This window comes from Mauremys reevesii, linkage group 5 (assembly GCF_016161935.1).
Source record: "Mauremys reevesii isolate NIE-2019 linkage group 5, ASM1616193v1, whole genome shotgun sequence".
Classification (NCBI taxonomy): Eukaryota; Metazoa; Chordata; order Testudines; family Geoemydidae; genus Mauremys; species Mauremys reevesii.
In genome coordinates this window covers 10526546-10545907 of record NC_052627.1, presented here as the reverse complement: position 1 = coordinate 10545907, position 19362 = coordinate 10526546, and the positions used below count along the sequence as shown (strand labels likewise).

Sequence of the window (19362 nt, the reverse complement as noted above, 5' to 3'; positions counted from 1 at the left end):
CCTGGGGCAGGAAGGGGCAAGGCCAGTGTGGATGCACCCTAGGGCAGGCCAAAGTGGTGTCGCAGCCTGTGGCAGAGGGTGCAGTGGCCCCAGCCTCTGAGCAGGGGGGCACGACCCAGGCCCTCTCTCCCTGCACCGGCACAGGAACGATCTGGCCTGCGGTGCATCCCAATCCCTCTATTGCCTTTGTCACACACACCCCGGGCAGAGTCAGCACTCGGTCTGTGTGTCTGTTTACTGCTTGCTGCCTGGCATCACCAAACGGTGCCGTGTCCTGCCTGGCCCAGCGAACCAGGTCGGTGGCTCAGCCTGTAACTATGGCTAACAGTCACCACCCAGGGGAAACGCCCCCTCTTGATAGTACTCGGAGCGACACTGTGACAACGAAACCTCCCATCAGTTTTGAAAGGGCTACGTGTTCTGGCAGGTAAATAGTCCCCGTTGCGGGAACCCTGGTCCCCGCGCAGTACAAGTCCCTCCGAGGGGAGTCTCTTCTACCAGCTGTCATCCCAGTCGCCCACCCTCCCACCGCTACCTGTCACGTTAGCACACGGTCCTGCTCTGATCACTGGGGCTCTGAGACCCTCCTCCAGAGCAGTGTTTTCCCCCCTGGTCTTTTGGCTTTTCCCTCTGAGCTTAGGTAACAGTTGCCGGAGGAGCTGATTGATGTGAAGCGAGCTCTCTTGTTCGGTTGTTTTGAACATTGCTGTTTTGTAACCATGAACTCTCCTTATTCTTTTCTTGCAGATGAGCTCACAGTGCCTGCACTTTATCCCAGTAGCCCTGAAGTGTGGGCGCCGTACCCTCTGTACCCAGCGGAGTTAGCACCTGCTCTACCTCCTCCTGCTTTCACCTATCCCGCTTCACTGCATGCCCAGGTAATTGATACCAACCAGCCACAACTTCGCTCACTCTACCACCAGTCCTTTCGGAGCTGGTCCCCCAGCGCACCCTGTCCAACTAACCCCTGTCCGGCTAACAGACACTCCTCCAGAAGATTAATGATCTCACCCCCAATCAAACTGACACATCCTCAGCGGACGGGTGGGGACAGACTTCCCGAGGTGATAGCACACACTGCCTGATGTATCCCGGACACCTCTCTCTTCCTTAATCTTTTCACTTTCATTCACACCAAGGCCACAGGAGGCAGTTCTAGAATCTACCGGGCATTGAAGAACCCTGTACACGTGTGCCTCTGTATATGGGTACTGTGCCGCCCAAACGGGCACTTGCGGCTAATTAGCTGGAAGGCCATTGGTGTGGTGTGTGTCTGTGTGGCCGGGTGTGTTTGGAGTTGGCCATCTGCAAGGTCAGGCGTTTGGTGCTGTAGCCTAGATGTCAGGGCTCCCGACTCCAAGGCAGGTGATCTACCGCTGAGGTACAGGGGCAGCTGTCACTGCGTGGACAGACCAATGTGCTGTAGCTGCAGGTGGTTCCTGGGATGGTGTTCGCTGGTGAACGATGCCTGATTAATAGTGCTCCCTCCACCTCACCCACCGGTGTTTTCAGGTCAGTAGCCACTGCCGCTGCTGAGAGGAGGAGTTCAGGCTCCTTAGCCTGGCACACCCCTGGCAGGTCTGGTAGGCTGCAGACAAAAGTGTGGGAGGATGGGTCATTCTCCCCCAGCTTAGGTCCGGGTGCCCAGGGTCTGCTTGGGGTACATTTTTGCAGCTGCTGCCCAGCTCTGCTCTAAGGAGGGCAATGTAAGCAAGGAGACAAGGATTTGCAACAGCCCCAGAAACGTTCTGGGTTCAGGTGATCCCAGCCGAATGAAAGGCCAGAGTCTGTGCACGGTGCAGGCAAGGGTTGACTAACGCTCCCGGGCACGATGGGTTGAGTAAATTGGGTTCCAGCTTCTTAAATTATACGATGGAAGAGAGAACAGAAGAACTCACTTTTCATCATGCCCTGAAAAATTATTTACCAGAAACCTTAGTGACTGCAGTCTTAGTCCTTGAAACCTTCTGACGCTGACTCCTGCAGGCAAGGGGCCAGGTGAATCCCTGCTGTGAGCTGGCCATAGGTGACGACCAGCGGCAGCTCCAGGCACCAGCGCTCCAAGCACGGGCCTGGGGCGTCAAGCCACGGGGGGTGCCCTGCCGGTCCCTGCGAGGGCGGCAGTCAGGCAGCCTTCGGCGGCGCGCCTGCGGGAGGTCCACCGGTCCTGCGGATTCGGCGGCAATTCAGGGCAGGTACAACAAAGTCGTGGGACTGGTGGACCTCCCACAGGCAAGCTGCCGAATCTGCGGGACCGGGGACCTCCCGCAGGCAAGCCGCTGAAGGCAGCCTGCCTGCTGTGCTTGGGGCGGCAAAAAAGCTAGAGCCGCCTCTGGTGATGACAGCTACATGTAAGTGGCAACCACCACCAAGCAAATCAAGTTTCCACCCCCCTGAGGGGCCGAGTCTGCAGCACGATGTTACCAAAGCTGGGGAGTCCCTTCCATCAGAGACCCGTTTTATCACTCCTTGATAGCGACTGCACGAGTCTCAGTACACCTGGCTTGTCTAGAGGGACTTTTCCTGCATTAACAATCCACATACTCTGATGCTCTTCTGATCTTACATAGAAATGCCTGTGGTCATGCACGGAGTAGCTGAGTAGCTAAGCTGGAGGAGATGCTAGTGATTTCCATGACACTATGAGCAATTTGTACCCCAAGAGATAGTCAAGCAGTGGAAATTCCCTAGAGGGACAGGCAGAAACCCTGTTCCAACATGGTATGGAGCAGTGTAGGTTCCTAAGGGGCATAATGTTCAGCAGCCCAGGAGCGTTCACACTGAGCTAAGCAACAGGAGAGAGGCAAGTCTTACTGCTGCTAGTGACGCCCTTCTCCTCCACCCCATGGCCCAATACAACCCAGAGAGCAGAGCACTTGAGGCAGCACCAGGCAGCCAAAGAAGAGCTGTTCATCCATATGATCCCATGAGCAGCACCTCCCAGGATGACCATCTGAGATAGGTAGCAGCACCAGGAAATGCCTACACAAACCAAAGGGCGGGTGTTACATGCCTGCAAGCTGTGGCCACTGAGGTGCCCTACTACCAAGCCAACCTGCAAGTTGATCCTCTGAGCTAGGTGAGTTCGGTTTTGAGATTTCATAGCTAGCTCTGGTCCCTGCAGAGTCTTTTGTTCCTCCGTCTCCATCAGCAGGTGACACCGGAGTTGGACACAGACTAGGCCACCTTTGGAAAGTGCACGAGCACAATGAGAGAGGCCATTTTAGAGCCAGCCTCTCGCCTTTAGAGCTGTCACACTCACCTGTGATATCACAGCCCCTTCCGGGAAAGGGCCGTTCCCTGTACCCGGTCAGCAACGCATGTGAGGGAAGAGCGCTTCTCGCACTACTTTCTGCAATGCCTAGTAACTCCACCCCTGGCTGTATCTGCTCCCCAGTCTGTGGGTAATTGTCCTCCTCCCAATATTTACGCTGAATGCATTTCCCCTGGAGCTGAGCCCAAGGGTTACCGACTAGCGAGGGAGGCTGAAAATGTAGACAGGGTGACCTAGTTCAAGGGTAAATGTGGGAGCATTCCCACTCCCGTTGCTGCTGCGGATCTGTCTGTGACAAAGTGTTGAGTGGGGGGTACATGTCAGTCCAGGATGAAAAGCCACCAGACAGTGAGAACAAAACTCACTGCTAGATTCAGAGATTTTAGGGCCTGAAGGGACCAATAGGATCATGCGTTTCTGTTCTGGTCTGTAAAGGTTCTTTTCCCTTGCTGTGCGCTAAAGGGCCGGACTGATGGACAAGTAGCCATGCCAGGGGATCACGTAGGGCAGCAGTGGGGCAGGCTCGGTATAAAACCCAAGGCCTTTCCTTGTTTCCCCTGCCCAGGGGTCAGTGCTTAACATGTGGCAGCTGGGGAGGGAGGCTCTAAATACATGTGTTGATTATGGGCCAGTTTTTCAAAAGACCCCAACACCCAGCAGCTCCCGGTGTTTGCCAGTGTGGGCAGGGCCTGCGTTTGGAAAGGCCGGCCTAAACTTAGCCTGTAGCGTCTCAAGAGAGGGGCCTGGACTGGACCAACTGGCCAGGATCCAGGGGCATAGGCCAGTGCTGAGCATAAGCACAAGCTGACACTTGGGGCTGCCCAACCACTTGCTGACTCAGTAATTTAGGACACCTGGCCCTGGAGGGGCGGAAACACTTGATGCTGGATTTCCTTCCCCTTGGCAACGTATGTCCATGCAGCTGGCTTGCCAGCGCCAGGCCTACCGCTAAAGAGACCCGCTGCAACCAGCACTTCCAGCTAGTAATGCAGGGATTGTCCCTACAGAAATTCAGATAGTTCATGGAAACACAGGAACTCGAGTGAGCTTGTGAACTTCAGCGTGAAGCAAAGTGACTGTGACAGGGATGAAAAGGAAAATGAACTCCAAATGGAGGGCCATGTTTTATTCACAACCAGTGGCTAACGCAGCCCAGCAAAGTGGAAGGCAGAAACACCAAGTAATGTACGCTCTGTCACAAGCACTTTTCTGCTGGTTGAACCCTGATGTTGGGACCCCCTAATGACCCTTGATAGCAGGAGTACTGTAGTTAAAAATTAACGAGCAAAAGGAATAATTAAATATGGATGACGAGCACTCGCTGTGGACTTGGCCTGCCAGCAGGCTGAGCACGCCTGGCTGCTCCCGAACGGCTCAGCACGGCCGGCGATTCTCGAACATCTCAGTCTGCTCGAGGGCGTTCCTGAAAGCAATGCCCAGTTAGCGCTGGTGGGAGGGCCTCATTCACAGGCAGCCCTGTTGCTAGGAGAAATGAGCCCGAGGAAGGTTGTCCATGCCAGGGCGGAGGGCAGAGAGAAGGCAGGCAGGCCATGCCTTCTTGTCAACCTCCTCACCAAGCAACAACCTTCCCTGTCTCCCGTCCCCGCTTGTCCCCACTGTGCAGCATGGCATGGGGTGGATTGTGCAGGGGGTCAGACTAGATGATCATAATGGTCCCGTCTGACCTTAAAGTCTATGAGTCTATGAGAAGAGTGAGTCTGAGTCACCCGGGGGAGGACTGAGCCAAGGACTAGTGCAGGGGAAGGGCCATGGTGGTGACATGTGATTTGGCTGGTGGGGGGGGGTGTCCCTTGGATGTATGTGCTCAGCTGGCCACCAGATGGTCTAGCTGGCCAACAGCTCCTGTGGGTGATCAGTCTGCTGGGGTTCACCAAAACCAGAGCAAACCAGCAGAGGTGCAGACACAGTCCTTGCAACTGGGCCACATAGTCCCCTTGGGCTTGAACCAGAACCCAGCTCAGAGCTTCCCTGACACATTGGAGCAAAATCACAGCGCTAGTTACCCAGTTCTGCCACCCGTGCTCACACGGAGCAATCCCATCTCCAGGCACAGCCCCTCTGATTTCTATGGACGTGCTGGCAGAGTAAGGCACTGCTCGTTGAGCGTACACGTGGCAGGATTGCACCCAATGGTTACGCTGTGGGTAGAAAAGTCATGTGGCTAGCCAGGTCCGAGACCTGGCCTCACGCTTCCCCTCTCTGAGCCTGGCCGGGGCAGGGAGCCGCACGTAGTGTTTTCCAATCCCGGTGAGAGGCCAGGCTTGTTATGGGAGGGAGCATTGGGTGGGTCAGGTAGAAATGGGAGTCTGCATCGTTCGGTGAATGCAGGAAAATTAACCACTGACATGTGGTGGATTCACCGTTCATTGGAATGAACATTGGCTGTATCTTTCCAACAGAGCCACTCTAGTTTAACCACACGCTAGCTGGGCTGGATGCAGGAATCCCTGGGTGGGGTCATAGGGGTTGTGCTATGCTGGGGGTCTGACCAGATGATCACAATGGTCCCTGCCGGCCTTATAGGCATTTCAAGGGCTCAGCCCCACAGCTGACGGCATTTACACAACTGTAAATGAAACCAGGCCACGTAAGTTATGAGACTGAAGCAGCAGAGAGGCTGGTAGTTGCAGATGATTTTTTGTGCTTCTGTAACTCATACTAAGCTTGCAGGCTTTGGTCCCTATTCTGCGCTAGCAGTGTTGGGATCTAGTGGTGAGCAAACAAACTGAAAATTAAATGGTTAGTGTGCCGGATAGCGCTCAGATTATTTGCTGTGAGCTAGACGTAGGCCATATTTCTAGAGTAATATGTGCCAATGACTTTTCCAGGGGAGTGGATTATTACTTATTTTTAATGCACATAAAAGATGTGCATGAACTTTGTAATTATGAAAACGAGGGCTAACAGCACTGGCTTTTGCCACGGTGCCGGCTGGGGATTCCCTGAGGCCAGCTATGCTACTACGTCTGTGTGGGGACCTTTCCTAGTGGAGGCTGCCGGTCAGCCCAAAACGGCTGGTGGTTTGGTAAAACAGGCAAATAGCAATCCATGGCTCATGTAATCCAACAGCTCACCACTAGCCACCAAATCAGGCTTTAAAGGCAGCACGGCAGAGACAAGCTGAGACTCCAGAGAGCTCTACACAAAATACTGACATCGTGAGCCCTACTTCGGGGGGAAAGGAGTTAGCCAGAAGGTGAAAGGTTTCCAGATTTGCCAGAGAGGAGTTTTCCTGCATGAATGGCCATCTCTGACCCACTGAGAACCCATTTGCCGAGGGCACCAGGTCATATCTGACCCACACTGAGAACATATTTGCCTGGGCCACCTGGCTGCTTCCGGACCCACATTCAGAATGTGTTTGCCCAGAGCACCAGGTGATGCCTGACCTACACTGAGAGTGTTTGCCCACGGCCCCCAGCCACGTCTGACCCATACTGCAAATGCTGGTCCAGCGGGGCCTGGAGCTTTGGGTTATTTTATAACATCATTGTGTTTCCACAGTGAAAGTGGACTTAACTTCTCCCCGGTGGCTTTTGTTTCTTCTCTTTCAGCTTGTGCAACTAGAGGAGCTGGGGTTTGCTCATCGCCTGCCCGTTTTTGTTCAGCAATGCGCTGGAGGTGGCTGCAAATAGACAAGGGTTTTCTAGATAAGTTCCACCGTACCTTTAAAGACTTTTGGCTCAATCCCCTCAGTTTCACTGAGGCAAAACCCCTGTAGAGGTCAATGAGAGCAGGCGCCGTCCATTTATTTACAAGTAACAGGTCACAGTGTGCAGCGCCTGAATGATCAGAATCCGGCCCTGAAGTAGAGCTCGCCAGTGGAATCTAGTCAATGGGTAAAGCTGTCTCAGGAATATTCAGCCAGCTTTTAATTACCTTATTCAACTTTCTAATTAAAGCTAATTGGGAGAGTCGTTGAGAGCTTGGTAGTATGTTATCTGGGGATCTGAAAGCACTTTCTAAACATTAATTAATTAACCCCGATGAGGCAGGTCAGTATTCTACCTGGGACGACGTGTCACAGTGAGGGAGTGACATGGCCAGTGGCTCACAGCACAGCATTGCTACAGCACACAGTAAAGCCCTGGTTTCAGGGGGCCCCCCCTGCCAAAGACCTGGCACTTCAGCAGCGGGTCCCGGAGCAGAAGGACCCCCCCGCTGCCGAATTGCCAACGACGACCCGGAGTGGAAGAAGCTCCGGGGGCCCAGGTCCTGCGAGAGTTTTCCGGGGCCCCCGGAAAAAGTGAAGGACCCCGCTCCAGGGGCCCTGAAAAACTCTCGCGGGGGCCCCTGCAGGGCCCGGGGCCTGGGGCAAATTGCCCCACTTGCGCCCCCCCCCCCCACGGGCGACCCTGCCCTGCTCTGACTAGGCGACAACGTTAAGAAGTTAAGCGCTGGAGCCATGTAACAGAGATGGAAACGAACCTTGCGGAGGAGAGCTGAATCCAACATTACTTGAAATTGAGGTTGGGCAAACTCCTTCGCTTCAAAAACCATCTTCAGATTTGGGCAAAAGTCCAGATTTTCAGATACTGGTATTTACGGGAAGAAAGCTGATAAATATTAGTGCAGATATATAGTTGTCTTGTGAAATAGCATTTGACAGGCAGCACCTGCAATGGGTCTGAGACACAGAAAAGAGCAGAAAGCCTACTGGGTTGGTGAATTACAAGGAAATGTACATAGCAATATGATCCTCCCATCTCTAACAAGTTTGCAAAGGCAAGATACAGAATCGTTTAATGTGCATCTTAGTCACGTCTATCTTGAGTAATAAACACTGTGTCTGAGGGAGCTTTATTGCTACTTTATCAGACACTCTAAATCTGATGATTTCGCTCACAGCTTTTATCATTGCAGAGTTCTGGGAACGGGAGCAAACAGACACAGGATTAGATTTTGCACAGATGAATGTGCAGAGTTAAAGTCAGCATGGTCTCTGCACAACTGTCCTGGGCTGTAATTGAGTGAGCGCTCCCCAGATAAGCATGGCTAGGCCGTGTCATTGCTGGAGCAGGAGCCTGACTACGCACGCCTACGTGCTGCAGATCATGGCACTGGTGACTGAATGCAGACACTGCCTCTGTCAGTTGTGAGCCAGCCTGGTGCTAGAGGGGATGTCGTGGCTGGAGGCTTTGTCTTTCCATCAAGACGTGCGACTCACGGTCATTTCTTCTCATTTGATCTCATGGCCCTTCCTCCACTATCAGTTGTCCTTGGGCACATTTTAATTTGCGAAATTAGGCATTCCCTCTACTTAAAATTCTCTGCAGTGTGTAATTTAGGTGTGAAATTCTTTGCGTCCTTCTATCTTTAACTGGTGTATAGAGTTGCCACGTGCCGTTAAAAATCTTCCATGTGCCAGCCCCACTGTGGTTACATTTCAATTTGTGCAAATGCTTGGAATTCTTAGTGATGAAAGTAATATACAGTAATATAAGCTATCGTTATTATAGAAGGGAATGTGCCAGAACTTTAGCTGGTATATGAAGAGATACTAGAGATAAGTTTCTATTCGACATAATGAACGCACAACTGCAGACTTACAGGGATAATGGTCAAGAGATTTTAAAAACACAGGGAGACACACAATTTCCTAGTGGCTACCAGCTGAGGTATAGGTTAGTACCATAAAAGCCAGCTGTGAGCCCTCGAGAGAGATGATCGTAGAGGAAGAGTGGGACAGTTTTCACTCAATTCCCATATGTGGGGTAAGAATGTTCCTGTGGATGAAGTCACTGACTGCCGATGGAGGAAGGTAGCTCAGCTAATGAGCGTGGCTTGGCCCATGGCAAAGTTCAGGCAAACAGGAATAGACGGGAAGTGATAGATTTCAGTCCCTGGTGAGCTCAGGAGATGAGCAGTACACATCTGAGGGCCAAACGCGGCCCATGCTCCCAGACAGCAATTCCCTCATTTGTATTGTACCAAGCAAGAGATTGTCGTGATACGAGAGCCGTGGATGGAGTCATTTCCTGAACCACAGGTCCTGGCCACACTTATGCTGGTTGAAAGGGCCAGAGTGGCATAAAGGGTCCCTAGCAGCCCCACTTCTGGGGGCAGAGGGGAAGAGGATTCCCCCGCTGCAGGGAACCCCATACAAGCCCTGGTGTAGTGGGCATGCTGAGGGCAGAAGAGGTGTGCCAGGAGCAGGGCCACAGAATTATGTAGCCTCCTGGCAGTGCTGCAGCCCACAGCACAGCCTGAGGAGACTGCCACAATTCACCAGGCCCCCCAGGGCGGTCTGAGTGACGCCAGGTGCCTCTCCAGTCCCCAGAGCAACGCACACGCAGGACGTGCAAAGGTTGCTTAACCCCCCTCTCCAGGGGCTAGGAGGTCTGTGATGCATCTCTCAGAACATCTCGCCTGCCAAGGTCAGAGAGAAACAGTGACACTGCAGTGCGCTTAAAGGCAATACAGCGCCAGCAGGTCCCACTGTGAGAACACCTGGGTTCTAGTTGTTGTAGGAACTACACAGCTACTCCCCCAGTTCTAGCATCAGCACACAAGCCGAGGCGAGAGACCATTCTCTGTAGTTGCTATACCCAGGGATTATTTCAGAGCCCCCAGCACACTCCCTGCTAACCAAGTTCTTCTTTAGCTCACCACCAGAGGCCCTGGTTTGTGGTGCTGAAGGTCCCTGGCTTTCAGGGATGACAGGATGTGTTGTAGGTGGCCACAGCGCGGGGGAATGGCATTATCTTGTTTCCATGGTGGCTCATGTGATCTAGCTCCTGGTTGCCCAGAGCTGGACTAGCCCAGTCTCAAGCAGAGCCGGCTGACCTGTTAGCATGACGTGTTGCAGCAGACGGGTAACACAGTGCGCGTGGTGAGCGCGTGGGAGTGTGTGTGCAGAGGTGCGGTCGGGAGCCAGGGTAAAGCACAGCTCCAGGAGCAGGGCGAGCTGCCAGTCCCGGGCACAGAGTGGGAATCAGATTGTCTTCTGCCTCCCTGCCTTCCCCTCTTCATTCTTTCCTTTCTTCCTCTCTGGAAAACACCAGCTCTTAATCATTTTGGGTCCCCCGGGCACCTTTATCCAACCCACAGGATGCACCAATCTCCACCTGCTGCACCCTGACACTGACAGCAGTTACACACATGTACCCTTCCCCCCTTCTATCATGTGCTGTCCTGGCTCTGCCCCCACCCACTGTGGTAGCAATGCCCCCCTCCCCCCCCCCACCACCGATCCCAGGAAGGCAACGTCAGTGCTGCTATTTGACTAGTGACTTCATGGACTCAGAGGCAGCAAACCACAAATAAGGGGTAGGTGTTTCCTTTTATTTCCCCCCCCCCCCAAACATTTCTGTTACAAAATGGGGCTATTTCAGCATGGTGGAGGAAGACATTCAGAACCTGTTAAGCCTAGTGGGAGTTAAACAACTCTACCTCCTTTTATCCTGCTGGAAATTCAGCCCAGAATTTTCTACCAAGATGAACAAACTCCCATTTCCTCTGCTGATTCAAAGACAGCCATTACCTCACCCCTCGGGGCGGGGGGGAGGGGGGGGTGAGTAGCAGGGCCTTTTGGTGGTGTGCTGCCCAATGGCAGTTCTGTGCAGTGTGCAGCCAGGCAAATAAGAGAAGCAATGACATTACCCTCAAACAGTAGATACAGAAACAGCAGATCCTCCTTCCCAGGTGCAAGCTCTACCTGCTGCCGACTCCTGGGTACCCAAGTAATGCCTTGGAAGGACGCTCCAGCATGTTCTGTAGTAACGCCGTGCCCAGAGGGAAACGGACACACATGGAACTAGACAGGGGAAAACACAGGAATGGTTGTCATGTTCAGAGTAATAAATGACTGAAAAGGGGATCTGTCTGTCATAGGCTGTGGCCCTAGGACAGCGCCAGTGCTGTTTAATAGGGGTCAGGCAAATAGGCACTTTACCTCTCCTCCCTGTGTTCATGTAGCACCCAGCTGGTTCCAGCTCCAGCTTTGTTCTGAATTAACCCAAGGAGGAAGTATCCCCAGCTCTACAATGTCCTGGGGGCCGGGGCAATGGGCGTGTGGGTATGGCTGGGCAAGGAGTGAGGGCCTGTCACACACACCTCAAAATCTGCTTAGCGCTGGGAGTCTCACAGCAGGTAACCCGCCCCTGCTTTAAGGATGGGAAGGGAGAAGGATGTACAGAACCATGGTGTATTGGCGCCGTATCGGCCCCTGTATGAACTGCGCGGCAACCCCACAGGCTGCGTATGAGCAGCTGCGGCTCCACTCAGGCCAGTAACATGGTGGCTGCATTTGGCCCTGGGAGTGTGCCTGCACTGAAGGCTAATTCAGCAAGAGAGCTGCCTACATCACTAGCTCTGTGGTATGTCTCCACGGTCTCCACCAGCGTCAGAGCCCACCTGATTAACAACGAGCTGTAGTTAAAGGGATACTGGCAGCTCCTTTCAGCCTACATTTAACATACCTTCTAAACAACACCGGCCGCCTGGCAAGGCCGGGCTGATAGCACTTTCATAGGGAAAGGTGGCCTCGGCAGAGCCCCAGAAACTGACGCTGCCGATCTTCAGAGCACACAGAACACGGACAGCAGCAGCACACGTTCCCCTCCTGTGCCCCTCAGCCGAGCCAGCCAACCAGGGTGCCTTCGCCAGGTATCCGTATAGCTCCCAGGTGGGCCTGGATGACCCTCACAATGCTCCTGGCAGCTAGGGGACCATTATGGCCCCATTTACAGACCCGGTTGGTGGATGGCGCCAGGATTTCTACAGGGGTACAAAAATCCCTGAGTGAGGAAACTGGGGAGGCGGAGGCTGGCGCCAGGGACAGTGCTGTGCAGCCTAGAGTAAGTGCATTCATGGACCTGGTGCCTGGCCCTCGCTCCAGGGAAAGATGGGAAATGGCAATAATTTTCTTTAAAGGCCAGCGGGGAAGACGTGAAAGAAGAGTAGGCAGGAGCCTACAGGGCAGGTCCTGGAGTCAGGAGCGCGGGTGGCTAGGAGGAACTTCCTTTGCTCACTAGGCCTTGAAATGGGGCCTGTTGGCTGGCTCAGTGCCCTAGTGCCACGCAGTCGTACGGCTGCTGTTTGAGCTGAGTATTATTAGCTGCTAGTTTTGGCCGCCGTGGGCCCAACGCTCACAGTTTTATCACGGCTCTCATGCTTTTGGGTAGTTTGCACCTGCCTCATGAATACAGGATGAAAGGTGCCAACACAGGAACTGGCCCTGATTCCAAATGGCCGCCAGCTGCCACGCCAGTGAATGAGGCTGAAGCCATCATGTTGGGCACCGTTTCCCTACAGTCTGTCTGCGAGGGGCAGGGAGGTTGCCCTTCAGACAGCGGTCTGCCACCTCCCATTGTTTCCAATGAGACTGAAGCCAGGCCTACAGGCGGTGTGGCTGTCACTGCATGTTTCAGGGGCTGGGCCGGGCACAAGGACTGTGAGGAGCAGCAGAGGCCCTGTGATGGGGAGCGCAAGGGGGATCAGGAGCTTGCTTTAGGGGCTGCAGGGAGAAGCAGAGGACAGTGACGGAGTGGGAGATGGAGGGGATCCAATGGCAGTGCCCACAGCCTAGGGGGAGCGGTGGGGACGGGTAGCAGCCACGGGAAGGATTGCCAGCTTGCGAAGGGACTGTAAGATTCTGTCACAGGATTTCAGCACCTGCAGGAGGAGCTGGTGCTGTGACACGAGAAGCGCCTCTGAGCCCGTGTTTTTCAGGGCTGGCAGAGCTCTCCGAGCGTCTCAGGGTTGAGGACACAGACCTGCCCTGCTACTGAGCCTGCCTACATTTATGACCCTAGAGCAGAGAGCAGGTGCCGGGGCAGTGGGAGGCAAGGGAGGGAGGGGTGCTGCTGGGTCTGAGGGCGGGGAGTCAAGACGGTAATAGGAAATGGCTGGCAATTCCCCCATTTTAGGGGTGGGTGGAGTCTCCCTTTGAGCCGCCCGGAAGAGAAGTACATTAAAGGCTCACTTTTCAACTTGAAAAAAAACCACCCACCCACCAAAAAAAGTCAAAAGATGGACTAAGAAGTATGGCTTGCGGATGTGTTTTAAATCTCATGATGTGTGGGGCAGGTCATGATTTATAGGAATTTGACTTATGATTTTTGATCTCTTGACTTTGGCAACATTGTGTCTGTGGTGGAGCGACTGGCGGATACCCCGGCAGGAATGAGCCCGCTGCGCTAGGCACAGCACATACACAGACCTAAGCTTTAGCAATTGTCTCTGTCGTCTCTGTTCACATGGTTTTACTTAAGCAAGTAGAACTCTTCAGTGTTTGTATTCAGGGCTGTTCTCCTGCACAGAGCCCTCTGGCCTGGGGGCTGGCTGCTAGGGCTCCCAGACACATTCATGGCACAGAAACAGCCATTGGTAAAATTCTTGGTGCCCTCCAGGCTCCACCCATACAGGCCCGGGCCTGGGCCCTGTGTCTGCCACACCAAGCAGCGTCTTTCAGCCGCTCTGCTCTCAGTGGGGTTGATTTAGGCTGCAGACTCTTGAGTTTGACACCAGTTCTCCTCCTCCCTTTCTCCACACCAGCAGTCTGGATCCAGACCTGGACTGTGGCCATGGGGCTAAGGTGTGGTTGATCCCAATGCCTTGGGTCCAGACTGGGTCACACTTCAAATAGCCAAGGGTATTGCTGACCAGGTTCTTCCAGACTGCAGTGATGCTCATTGCCTGCTTTGGGCACCAGGGCATTCACAGCTCCTGCTACCTGGACGTCCTGCTCATTTGGTTCCCGTATCAGCACAATGGCATCCAGGCCCCCCAAATGATAAGTCCAGCCTGGCAGAACCACCATTGGCAAAAGAGCTCTTGCTCCTTCTCACATCTCCAGCACCGGGGACAGACTCTACACTAGTCTGCGCAGCGTGCCACACGCCTGGCTAGTCCCTCAGATCAAGGGCTTCACAACCTCTCTGATCCACAGTTAGCAGCCTACTGTCTAGAGAGCAACGCGCCCGCCACAGCGACGCCGCCCCGCCGGCCTCCATCCGCCCGCCCGCCACACCGACGCCGCCCCGCGGGCCTCCGTCCGCCCCCCCCACCGACGCCGCCCCGCCGGCCTCCGTCCGCCCGCCACACCGGCGCGCCCGCCCGGCCTCCGTCCGCCCGCCCGCCACACCGACGCCGCCCCGCGGGCCTCCGTCCGCCGGCCCCACCGACGCCGCCCCGCCGGCCTCCGTCCGCACGCCACACCGACGCCGCCCCGCCGGCCTCCGTCCGCCCGCCACACCGACGCCGCCCCGCGGGCCTCCGTCCGCCCGCCACACCGACGCCGCCCCGCGGGCCTCCGTCCGCCCGCCACACCGCCGCCGCCCCGCCGGCCTCCGTCCGCCCGCCACACCGCCGCCGCCCCGCGGGCCTCCGTCCGCCCGCCACACCGCCGCCGCCCCGCCGGCCTCCGTCCGCCCGCCACACCGCGCGCCCGCCCCGCCTCCGTCCGCCCGCCACACCGACGCCGCCCCGCCGGCCTCCGTCCGCCCGCCACACCGACGACGCCCCGCTGGCCTCTGTCCTCCCACTACACGTGGACACCGCCCCACCTGCCTCTGTCCACCTGCAACACGCAGATGCTGCCCTGTGAGCCTCACCCCCTGCTACACACAGATAGTGCCTTGTGGGCCTTTTTCCATAAGCAAAAGCATCTACAAACAGTAACTGCTAGAGTTAAATATTTTGAAGTCAGTGGGACCAGGTAGCTTGCATCCAATAGACCAGTTTAAAAGATATTGGCTGAGGCGATCTCTGAAACGTTGCTGTTCATTTTTAACAAAACTTGGAACACTGGGAAAGTTCCAGAGGACTGGAAAATAGCGAATGTTGTGCCAGGATTTTAGACAGGTAACTACAGGCCAGTTAGCCTGAGATCAAACCAAAATCTGATAGGTCCCCCCCAGGGAGCGCCAAGGGAGCAGCAGCAGTACCTGAACAATGAAATAGCCAAGGGTATATTTAAAAATGAGTGCGCAAAATTGTGGCATGTAATTTGTCCATGTAATTACTGCGATTGCATATCCAAATGATCAGTTAGACAGCTAACTGCTATTTGCATGTACAAATTATTTGTGCATAGTTGCGCTTTCAGGTCTGAAATTTCAGGACTCATTAACAGCATCCTCACTGGTTATTAATGAAATAAGCTGATGACATCATAATGGATGCACAGAACAAGAGTCTCCATGAAGCAACCCTCATGTGCTTCAATTCACATGTTTGAGACCCTGCATTTTGCAATGAATTTCTGGCTTCAAATGAACCCAAAACTTAGTCAAAATCATCAGGTTTCACCCAACTTCAAACTGATACAATGAGAATCTTCCAAGTTTTGCATGTCAAAGGGCCCAACTAACCTGATTAACCTGGAATGAAACCCAGAGCCAGGAGAGCTGCTGTTGGTTTCAAGCTTCATAATCTGAGGGTGAAGATGTATAAAAAAATCTGCCTTCGTGCTAAGATTTGGCCCCAGACGTGCATAATATTTGAATAGAAGTAAATTGTGCAAGATGTGAAAGGGGGCTTGAATTTTGTCTCTTGCTTTGACTTCCCCCCGTTCTCCCTCCTTCCCCCACCAGTTGTGCCCAACTTTTCCCCTCCTGAGCCCCTGTCCCCATTGGCCATATGAGTGGGCTATTTTCTTGTCTTTCCTTTCTGCCTTGCTCTCATTCACGCACTTGTGCTGCCTGCACAAAAGGCATCAGCTGGAAATGATACGTTTCCATATAGCTGGACAGGCCGCTCAGCGGCCAAGTGAAAATTGCCCAATTTCACTCTGATGGCTGCAGTTGGATATGTTCCGTGCATCCTGGCCTGGAACAGAGAGAGCTGGTACACAGTGAAGCACGTGCAGGACAGAAGGAAAGGATTTCACGGCCTGCTTCTGCCACCCTCATGCTGATTAGCACCTTATACAACAGCAGGCCCAGTGACATTAGAGCAGCTCCTCACATGTCAAGGGGAGTCACATGGCAAAGCCAGGCCCTAATGCAGACCTTGCATTTCACGTAGAACTCTACACCAGATTTGTGAGAGGAAAAGCAACTTTTCAGGCCAACCATGACAAAGTGCCTTCTCCAGAGCAGAGTTTGCAGGGTGTTCCCTCCTTCTGCATCTGTAGCTTTAATAGTGTTGGGTGCTACATGTGCCGCTGGCAAGAAGCTATATCCCCTCAGAGCGCAGGCATTTTGCTGTCCTAAACCCATCTACTGGTGCAGCGAAGGAGGGAGAAGCCATCCTTTCAGCAGTGGAGGATATGCTAGTATCTTAGTGACTTCTCTGTTGCTTAACAACAGTTCCTCAAGCTCGCTGTTGCGCGTATGTGCTAGAATGCAGTGCTGCGCTATATAAAAATGGCACCTCCTCCTTTCTCAGCAGATGTGCCCGCTGTGCAGAGCCAGGGTCCCAGCTGCTAGCTGCAGTCACTGAAAGAAGCGTTCACTGCTTCTAGCCCCATTTGCTCTGCACAACTAACAGCCACAAGCGAATGAGCGAGTCCATGCCTCTTTGTGCAGCGCTGCTGATGGAGCTCCAGCGAGTTACTGCTCTGCAAACCTGCCCAATGCCGTGGGGTTCGCAAGTGCAGCGTTGGCCTGCAAAACGTAAACTACTACTGATAATGCATGAGAAAAACTGGGTCTGAACTTAGGTTGAGATTGCAGAGCTGGATCTTAGAGGAGCCACCTCTTTGCTTGTAAACTGAGCATATTTTCAGAGTCCCTTGTCAGATCAGAACAGCATTTTCAGACAGCCTGGTGCAGCATCTCTGCAAAGCCTCGCAGGATCCTCCTGCTATGCTCAATTTCAGCATTCATACCTAGAGCTGGTGTGACTGGTGCCAGGATCAGCCAGTTGAAAGGGGTCCTCTGATGTTGTAGAGCCAGCACAGGCACTGCTATTCAGGGGCGGCTCTAGAGCCCAGCGGGGCAAGCACCCGCCTGGGGCAGCCCTTTCCCAGGGGGGCGGCAGGCTGGGCCGGTGGACCTGCCGCAGTCATGCCTGCGGGAGGTCCACCGGAGCCGCGGGAGCACCGGACCTGCCGCAGGCATGACTGCGGAGGGGGCGCTCGTCCCGCGGCTCGGCTGGACCTCCCGCAGGCATGACTGCGGCAGCTCAAGCGGAGCCGCCGGACCAGCGAATCGTTCGCAGCTGCGGGAGGTCCAGCTGAGCCACGCGACCAGCGGAACCTCCGCAGTCATACCCGCGGCAGGTCCGCTGCTCCCGCGGCTCAGGGGCGCCTCCCACGCATGACTGCTTGGGGCGGCCAAATTTGTAGAGCCGCCCCTGCTGCTATTCTCCTTTCGCCTGCCGGCGTGGCAGGGAGAGGGACATGCTCAAAGGAAAGGGCGCATGGGACACTAAACTACCCCCCCACCCCCCGCAATCCGTGACTTGGGTTTTGATTCCTTTAGTTTGGTGTTTGGGTCAGAGCCGCCCTAAGGCAATACCGTCTCTGCAGGCAGGACCACATGGCAGCAGGAAGAGGATAGTGAGCATGAAGATGAACTCTAAGCCAGTGGTTCTCAACTAGGGGTCCGGGGCCCACTGGAGGGCTGCAAGCAGGTTTCAGGGGGTCCGCCAAGCAGGGCTGCCATTAGACCTGCTGGGGTCCAGGGCAGAAAGCCGAAGCCCCACCGTGTGGGGCTCCCAAGTCCCACCACTGAGGGTTGAAGCTGAAGCCTGAGCAAGTTAGCTTCACAGGGCCCCCTATGGTGTGGGGTACTGGGCAGTTGCCCTGTTTGCCACCCCCCAATGCCGGCCCTGGCTTTTATAGGCAGAAAAACCAGTTGTTGTGGCCCAGGTGGGCCGTGGAGTTTTTACAGCACGTTGGGGTGGGGAGGGGGGCTCAGAAAGGAAAAGGTTGAGAACCCCTGTTCTAAGCCACAGCTCCAACGTGGGGTGCGCAGCTCCAGCACAGGCACAGCTCTGCCCCAGATCCAGCCCCACGGGTGTGCTCTGGCAGAGGGCCCCTATCAGCGGGAGCGCTGTCCTTGCCCCTTCCCTTGAATCCGTTGTGCACCGCCACGGGGTTGCAAGTGGCAATGGACGGGTGACATAACGTTGGGTCTGCAGCTCTGACCCACCCAGAACTGAGGAAGGGGATGGTGTTTAAAGCAGGGGTTTGGGGCTAGGCCTGTCTGGCACTTAGAGTGAGCCCAGAACAGGGCCCAGCTCTTGTCCCCTCTTCGCAGAGACCCAGGATGTGGTTTGTGTAGGAGCTGAAGGCGTGTGATGCCTTCTAGCTCATGTTTCACGCCTGCCTCTCTTGTCTTTTCAGATGCGCTGGCTCCCTCCCTCAGAGGCTGCTTCTCAGGGCTGGAAGTCCCGTCAGTTCTGCTGAATACTGTGTAAGTGTACGGCTCTGCGTGGGCTTCACTTCCCCAGCACCAGCTGGAGGCAATGGCTCCTTCAAACAGTCACTGCGGGCAGGCGAGGAAGGGGTGTCCTGCCACAGCAGAATTCACGTCGCTGCCCCGGCTCTGCTCCGAGTCTATGGGAGGAATGTCGGTATCTCCTGACACATCCCCAGGCCCTTTCCTGGCCATGGCTGATTGTACTATCTCATCACTCCACTACGTGGATAATTCACATGGAGGGTGTTGTAGCAGCTTGGCCCCATGGGGAGAGTGTTAGAGAGTTTGGGGGAGACAAGGCCCTGCACCCCCAGCTTCCTGCGATTCACCGTGACTCTTAGCCAGACAGTAGAACAGAAGGTTTATTAGATGACAGGAACACAGTCCAAACCAGAGCTTGTAGGCATAAACAGGACCCCTTAGTCAGGTCCTTTTGGGGGGTAGGGATCTTAGATCCCAGCCTTGGGGTTCCCTCCGATTCCCGAGCCAGCCCAAAACTGAAACTCTGCTGCAGCGTCTCATTCCCCCCTCTCCCGGGCTTCCCCCGCAGCCTTTGTCCAGTTTCCCAGGCAAAGGTGTCACCTGGCCCTATCCCTCTCCCGGCTCAGGTATCGTCCCTCAAGTAAAGTCTCCCCCCGGCTCTCCCATCTCCCATGCAGACAGTCCCAGTAAAACTAGACGACATTCCCAGGTCAATCCGCCCTGCTCCCTACTGCGTCACAGAGCGTTCCTACGTTCCTCTCCCTTGCTGTCACC

General features: G+C 54.8%; 1 protein-coding gene across 4 annotated transcripts in view; it reads left to right on the top strand.

Moving 5' to 3' along the window:
- Positions 1 to 19362, top strand: part of RBPMS (RNA binding protein, mRNA processing factor) — a 128272-nt gene that overhangs the window by 94922 nt on the left and 13988 nt on the right. For 3 of the 4 annotated variants that reach the window (XR_005599114.1, XM_039540508.1, XM_039540509.1), the window contains exons 6-7: positions 748 to 878; positions 18531 to 18600. Coding sequence is in view for 3 of the 4 variants with exons in the window: in XM_039540508.1 (XP_039396442.1) it covers positions 748 to 878; positions 18531 to 18593 (194 nt within the window). In the remaining variant the exon portion in view is untranslated. Of the gene's footprint in view, positions 1 to 747; positions 879 to 6849; positions 7477 to 18530; positions 18601 to 19362 lie in introns of those variants that run through there. The other variant, XM_039540507.1, reaches the window with a different exon arrangement.